The 7405-nt window shown below is 35.4% G+C and overlaps 1 protein-coding gene across 4 annotated transcripts in view; it reads right to left on the reverse strand.

Moving 5' to 3' along the window:
* Nucleotides 1-4761: 4761 nt before the first annotated feature.
* Nucleotides 4762-7405, reverse strand: part of LOC107704102 (CCR4-NOT transcription complex subunit 10) — a 16562-nt gene continuing 13918 nt past the window's right edge. For 3 of the 4 annotated variants that reach the window (XM_016506953.1, XM_016506954.1, XM_016506952.1), the window contains exons 14-19: nucleotides 7154-7267; nucleotides 6539-6669; nucleotides 6415-6450; nucleotides 5340-5467; nucleotides 5111-5186; nucleotides 4762-4943 (exon numbers count right to left, since the gene is read on the reverse strand). In XM_016506953.1, the coding sequence (XP_016362439.1) occupies nucleotides 4777-4943; nucleotides 5111-5186; nucleotides 5340-5467; nucleotides 6415-6450; nucleotides 6539-6669; nucleotides 7154-7267 (652 nt within the window). In that variant the 3' untranslated portion in view covers nucleotides 4762-4776. The remainder of the gene's footprint in view (nucleotides 4944-5110; nucleotides 5187-5339; nucleotides 5468-6414; nucleotides 6451-6538; nucleotides 6670-7153; nucleotides 7268-7405) is intronic. The other variant, XM_016506955.1, reaches the window with a different exon arrangement.

Consider the following 7405-nt stretch of genomic DNA (forward strand, 5'->3'; position numbering starts at 1 on the left):
TACTTTCCATAAAAAGTAACTAAGTAACGTAACTAGTTACTTTTTTAGGGAGTAACGCAATATTGTAATGCATTACTTTTAAAAGTAACTTTCCCCAACACTGGGTTTACAGCAGGGGTCACCAGACTCAATCCTGGAGTGCCTGAGTCTGCAGAGCTTAGCTCCAACTTGCTCAACACACCTGCCGTGAAGTTTCAAGTATACCTAGCAAGACCTTGATTAGCTAGTTCAGGTGTGTTTGATTAGGGTTGGAGCTAAACTCTGCAGGACACTGGCCCTCCAGTAAACAAGTTTGGTGATCCTTGGTTTAGAGTATGTAATACATGACACACTATCCTCTCAAAATAAGACAACAAAAATAGCAAGAATTTTAGACCATCCCTGAATCTTTGAAGTCTGCAGAAGGCTGCAGAAAAATTATCTTTTCTCTGACAAGTGCTTAAAGACAAGGTTATGGTAACTGGCTTCCGGCTTCGCTACCGTTCAGACGTTCTTGCTTACTGCTCTGCGCTTTGCTCCCTATTTCTGTACTTTTCTTAGATTTTTCTAAGATTTTTACTTCAGCAGATGATTAGGGTTGGAGCTAAACACTGCAGGACACCGGCCCTCCAGTAAACAAGTTTGGTGATCCTTGGTTTAGAGTATGTAATACATGACACACTATCCTCTCAAAATAAGACAACAAAAATAGCAAGAATTTTAGACCATCCCTGAATCTTTGAAGTCTGCAGAAGGCTGCAGAAAAATTATCTTTTCTCTGACAAGTGCTTAAAGACAAGGTTATGGTAACTGGCTTCCGGCTTCGCTACCGTTCAGACGTTCTTGCTTACTGCTCTGCGCTTTGCTCCCTATTTCTGTACTTTTCTTTGATTTTTCTAAGATTTTTACTTCAGCAGATCAGCACAGTGCTCAAACAACATATTTTTTGCACTATATTTTATGTATAATCGTTTTCTATTCTTAACCATTTTAAATTCATTTTAAACCTCTTAAATCAATTTTTTAATCATTTTCAAAGTTTTTAAATTCCTTGTTTTATTGTTGTGATTATTTTTTTCTTTTCTTTTATGTAAAGCACTTTGAATTACCATTGTGTATGAAATGTGCTATATAAATAAACTTGCTTTGCCTTACCTTAACTGCTCCTTAAATCACTCGGGGAAATATTTGTCATCCTGTTTAAAGAGTACTATCACAAGGAGTCTTTGTTTTGTCTAAATTACTTAACAAAAGCCTTTTAAGGCCACCAATGCTGTTTGAGGAATGGGTGTCCCTGCATACCAACAGGTCAAAGGTCAGAGAGAGGCGGGGTGCAGCCCAGGTCAGCTTGAGCCTGCAGGAAAATGTTTGTTGTCTGGCAGATGGGACAGACCCGGGTGTAAATAATGATAAGAAAGGGTTAAATTGGAATGGAATGTTTGAAAATGGAATGAAAATGGAATGAGAATGAAAAAAATAATATTTTGGTTGTTGTCAGTCCATTCCAGTTGTATACCATATGTATGATCCAGTCTAGTATTTGTTTGAGTTCGCTAACATTCTGGAAGCCTTTGAGTAAAATTGTTTAAAAAAACTTTAACGAATTCACTTCTTTTTCTTTATATATATATATATAACTGCAATATGACACTTCATATAAAAATGTCATATTGCTACTGCTTGAATCATCTAATCACAAAGAACAAAGACTCTGCTAATAGATAGATACTTTTGTGCTGTCAAACAATAAATCGCGATTAATCGCATCCAAAATAAACATTTTTGTTTATATGTGTGAGTACTGTGTATATTTATTATGTATATATAAATACACAAACATACATGTATATATTTTTGAAATATTTACATATCTAAATATTCTATATATAAACAAAACATTTTTCTTAAATATATACAATGCTGTAAACTATCCACAAAAATGCTGTAAACAGTCCACAAAAATGTTGGCAAGTATGCAAATATGAATGTAAAAAAAAGAATGTAAAAATGTTCCCAGTGCACAAACTCAGCGCATGCAGAGATGAAATCTGTGAGCAGCACTGAAAACGCAGTATTATACTGTAAGTTGTACGTGTGTAAATGAACAAGTGCCACTCTTTTATTCTGAAAAGGCACAATAGACTTTATACAGACTACACTGTATAAATTGCAGCCTTTGATTTGATAATCACAAATTGAAAGATACATCACTCATGGCAATTCTTAACTCGTTGACGTTTTGGCAAATTGATTGCGAATTTTTATGTTTTCATAATTATACAAACTTATATATTACCACCTTGTAAATAGTTACAATTTCCCATGAGATGAGGTTTAAAATGTTGCTGTTTCAGTTTTATTTTGATTAACTGTGCAGCCCCATTTTAATTTTCCATTTCATTTATTTATAAGCTTTTCAATAACTTTAAGAAAACCAGGCCTAGGGCACCAGTGTATTTTAGGTTGCCACACCCACAGCTCAGATGCACGCTTCACATCTTTATCATTCATCCTCAGCCGCTCCTAGGGGTCGCCTACCTACAAAATCCCAATTTAACCTTAATGCATGAAAAAGCATGGCTATGAATAAAAACACTTGCTCAGAAACCAACAGCTGACCTCTGAAATTTGCCTGCAATGGCATGGTTAATGTTTACACGATTCTCTAAAAATAGACAAAATATTATTTTACAATATTTGTGTGTGTGTGTGTGAGACAGGCCTCTTGGGGAACAAGAGCTGCATTTGGCACTAGCGTCAGATGGCTGAAAAAATAATCTCATAAAGGCTTAAAAAAGAACTCTTTTTCTCCAAGGCATCATTGACAGCACGTCAGATCGGTGCAACAATGGGGAGAGATGTGGGTGGAAAGAGAGTGGGTGTGGGGGCAGAGAGATTTAGCATAAGAAAGACCCAGCATGAGAAAGGTGATGGGCCACCCTCAGGAAAAAGGGCAAAAATCATCTAATCACAAAGAACAAAGACTCTGCTAATAGATAGATACTTTTGTGCTGTCAAACAATAAATCGCGATTAATCGCATCCAAAATAAACATTTTTGTTTATATGTGTGAGTACTGTGTATATTTATTATGTATATATAAATACACAAACATACATGTATATATTTTTGAAATATTTACATATCTAAATATTCTATATATAAACAAAACATTTTTCTTAAATATATACAATGCTGTAAACTATCCACAAAAATGCTGTAAACAGTCCACAAAAATGTTGGCAAGTATGCAAATATGAATGTAAAAAAAAGAATGTAAAAATGTTCCCAGTGCACAAACTCAGCGCATGCAGAGATGAAATCTGTGAGCAGCACTGAAAACGCAGTATTATACTGTAAGTTGTACGTGTGTAAATGAACAAGTGCCACTCTTTTATTCTGAAAAGGCACAACAGACTTTATACAGACTACACTGTATAAATTGCAGCCTTTGATTTGATAATCACAAATTGAAAGATACATCACTCATGGCAATTCTTAACTCGTTGACGTTTTGGCAAATTGATTGCGAATTTTGATGTTTTCATAATTATACAAACTTATATATTACCACCTTGTAAATAGTTACAATTTCCCATGAGATGAGGTTTAAAATGTTGCTGTTTCAGTTTTATTTTGATTAACTGTGCAGCCCCATTTTAATTTTCCATTTCATTTATTTATAAGCTTTTCAATAACTTTAAGAAAACCAGGCCTAGGGCACCAGTGTATTTTAGGTTGCCACACCCACAGCTCAGATGCACGCTTCACATCTATATCATTCATCCTCAGCTGATCCTAGGGGTCGCCCACCAACAAAATCCCAATTTAACCTTAATGCATGAAAAAGCATGGCTATGAATAAAAAACACTTGCTCAGCTGTATATATTATAATAAACCAACAGCTGGCCTCTGTAATTTGCCTGCATTGGCATAGTATTGTTTACTTGTACACGATTCTAGAAAAAAATGTGATTTTACAAACATGACAGGCCTCTTGGGGAAGAAGAACTGCATTTGGAACTAGCGTCAGATGGCTGAAAAAAAATCCCATAAAGGCTTAAAAAAAAGCTCTTTTTTCCTCCAAGGCATCATTGACAGAACGTCAGATCGGTGCAACAATGGGGAGAGATGTGGGTGGAAAGAGAGTGGGTGTGGGGGCAGAGAGATTTAGCATAAGAAAGACCCAGCATGAGAAAGGTGATGGGCCACCCTCAGGAAAAAGGGCAAAAAAAAAAAAAAGAGACCACACATGAAAGAAAGCCGACATCTGTCCACCCACGCCAGAGACGAGCCTTCACAAATCAGGACATTTATTTGAGTCTTATGCATTAAAGAAGGAATCAAGTTATACAACTGAGATGTTAAAAAGCTACATTTTAAGGAGTTTTTTGCCACAAATGATGTCAGACAAGTGTCCATGATTTTACGCAAATTAGATCTTAACAGTGACCTTTGGTCCATTGATTTTTGACAATCACATGATCTCTCTCATCACAATATAAGGGCTACATGCAGATTCTCAATCTTATTTTCCAGAAATAACTTATTCATAATCTGTATAATTTCATATATGGCAGTATGTCACTGACCGCATAAATGTCACACCACTAATAAGTGTAAATAAAATTTATTTATAATTTCATAGACCCCAAAACACAGACATATTTCTAACAGACTGCGACAGGCAACCGTTTCTTGCTTGTTTTTTTTCCATCCATCATGAGTTGCTGCAGCCTCATAAATAACATAAAAAATGTGTTTGTGCATGTTTTTGGGGGTTTGAGTAAGTGGTATCACTTGCGCTGTACTTGTGTAAAGGAGGAGGGGGTCTGTATGGGCTGTACAGGCTGGGATGACTGGAAGGGAAGTGGTTTCTTACGGAGGTCTGGGGAGGAGGCGGGCTTGACAGACGGGAGGAGCTGGTTCCGTTTGATGATCTGTAGCGCCAGCTGTGTGTTTCCTGTGGAAGCAACAATCACAGTTTTAAATGATTACTCAAAAAAAATAATAAATAGATCTGAAGTGACAAATAATTCCAGGTAAGAAAAGGTGACTGGCCACCCTCTGGAAGTACAGCGACATTTCCCAGCAGGCACTGTGTAATTACAATCTCTGTATGTGACTCACCGTTCTGCAGTTCTAAGTAGACGCCCAGTAAAATGGCTTCTGGAGGAATCTCCTTAGTGTTCACCATTGAAGCAGCCTACGTACACAGATATCAGAAACAAATGGTTTGAAGACTGTTTAAACAGTGTATGCATCTAGTGTCCAGAGAGGATAATTGCATTGTCATTTTAAGTGTTTTTAAATACATGAAAATTAAAAATTGACAGCTTAACATGAGAGGAGTGTTTACCTGATGGAGGCACTTGCGGGCTTTCTCGTACTCGCTCCTCAAGCAATACGCACTGCCCAGGTTGAAGAGCATTGTGGCCCGGGCAGAACTTACTGAGCTAGGGTAACATAAAGGCGTCTGCTTCCCTGCTGCAACACAAACCAAAATTAAAGAAAGAAATACGTAATAAATAAGACTACATATTGTCTGACCCAACTCATCTCTGGTCTAATTGTGGACAATTAATCAGGGCATGTTATGTACATATATATATACACACTACCGCTCAAAAGTTTGGGATCAGTAAGACTTGTAATGTTTTTTAAAGAAGTCTCTTATGCTCATCAAGGCTGCATTTATTTGATAAAAAATACAGAAAAAAACTGTAATCTTGCAAAATGTTATTACAATATAAAATAATGGTTTCTATTGTAATATACTTTAAAATATAATTTATTTCTGTGATGCAAAGCTGAATTTCCATCAGCCATTACTCCAGTATAAAGTGTCACATGATCCTTCAGAAATCATTCTAATATGCTGATTTATTATCAGTGCTGGAAACTGTTGTGCTGCTTAATTATATATATAATATATTTATAAAAATGTGTACAAATTTTATTTTATTTTTATTTGTTTCAAAATATTCATAAATATTCTTCATGTTTTTTTAAACAAATATCATGAACTCAATTTCAATAATAAAAAAAATGTATTTTTGTTTCTGCAAGGTAGTTGCATCACATTGCTTTGCTTTATCAAATATTTATATTTTTACAAAAATGCTTCACAGATTTTATATATTATAATATTATATAATAGAAATAGTTTTTTAAACTATAAAATCCGTTTAAAGAAATAATAACATTAAAATATTATGCAAAGGTTGTCTTTTCAAGAATTTTATCTTTTTAATGATAAAACATATTTTTTCGATAAAAAAAAGATCACTTTAAATCTCCTAAAAACATCAAAATTTCTTTTTATTCATTTATCATATAAGAGGAATTAACTGATTTAATAAATTAATCCATCCATCTATCCAATAAATAAATCAATAATAATAATAATAATAATAATAATAATAATAACTTACAGGACTCCACAGGCTCCAGATCTCCTTTATCAGAACCTGTCATTAACAGCACAGAAACATGTCAGTAATCGCACATCATGTCCTTTGACATCTGTATATTTTGGTTATGTGTATGTTTTCATACCTTGGTCTTGTTCACTGGAGGACACACCTAATGAGACATCAGTAACGTTTTCCGGGTTAAGATGTGCAATGGCATCCGAGATTCTGTCCAAAGAGATCAGGGCTTCAGCAGCATATAGGTGACCCAGGAACCTGAGAACATAAGCACCACACAACTCATTAAAAATTGAGCTGAATACATTATTTAAAGCCACTTCCCAAGTCAAAGACTACAGCTAAACTGACTGCTTTTCATTGAGTATTGCCCACTTAGTCTCAGCTTCATCTGTGTCTGGGAAATCTAGCTAAAATAAACCAAACCATTTACAATAAGTATCACAGTCTGGAATTCCAGGACATTTACAAAATAGCATTTGCAATTTAGGTGAAAGATTGGGTGGGGGAAAAAAAAAGAAGGCATTTCGTACATTTTTTGTTTGTTGTTTTTCCCCAAGGACAAAAGAGTTGTCAGGCATAGGTAAGACTTTTTATTTAACAGGTTGAACCAAACGTTGAGCATCCCATCACTCAGGATTGGCCATTTTAGGAGGATAAATATTTGCTGAATGTTGTGAGTGTTATAAGTGCAGGACCCATAAAAGATGTAAATCAGCCAGAAGAAGAGCCACAGACTCACTTGAGCGATCCTGAAAGCTTTGTCTGATGCAGGAGCTTTTCTGCATGATTAAGAGCCATTAAGTTGTCCCCAAGAGCAAGAGCCACATATGCACTGCAGGCTAGAATTGAGCACCTGTGAAGAGAGAGAGAGAGAGAGTCCAAAGAGAAGTAAGCAGATGGAACCGTTTTCAACACAAGGACAACATTATTTCATGGATTTTAGGTGGTTCTTCACAGGCCTTATTGAAAGAAAAAAAAAAAAAAAAAAAGA

The sequence above is a fragment of the Sinocyclocheilus anshuiensis genome, unplaced genomic scaffold, assembly GCF_001515605.1.
Source record: "Sinocyclocheilus anshuiensis isolate Anshui unplaced genomic scaffold, SAMN03320099.WGS_v1.1 scaffold1272, whole genome shotgun sequence".
In the NCBI taxonomy this organism is placed as follows: domain Eukaryota; kingdom Metazoa; phylum Chordata; class Actinopteri; order Cypriniformes; family Cyprinidae; genus Sinocyclocheilus; species Sinocyclocheilus anshuiensis.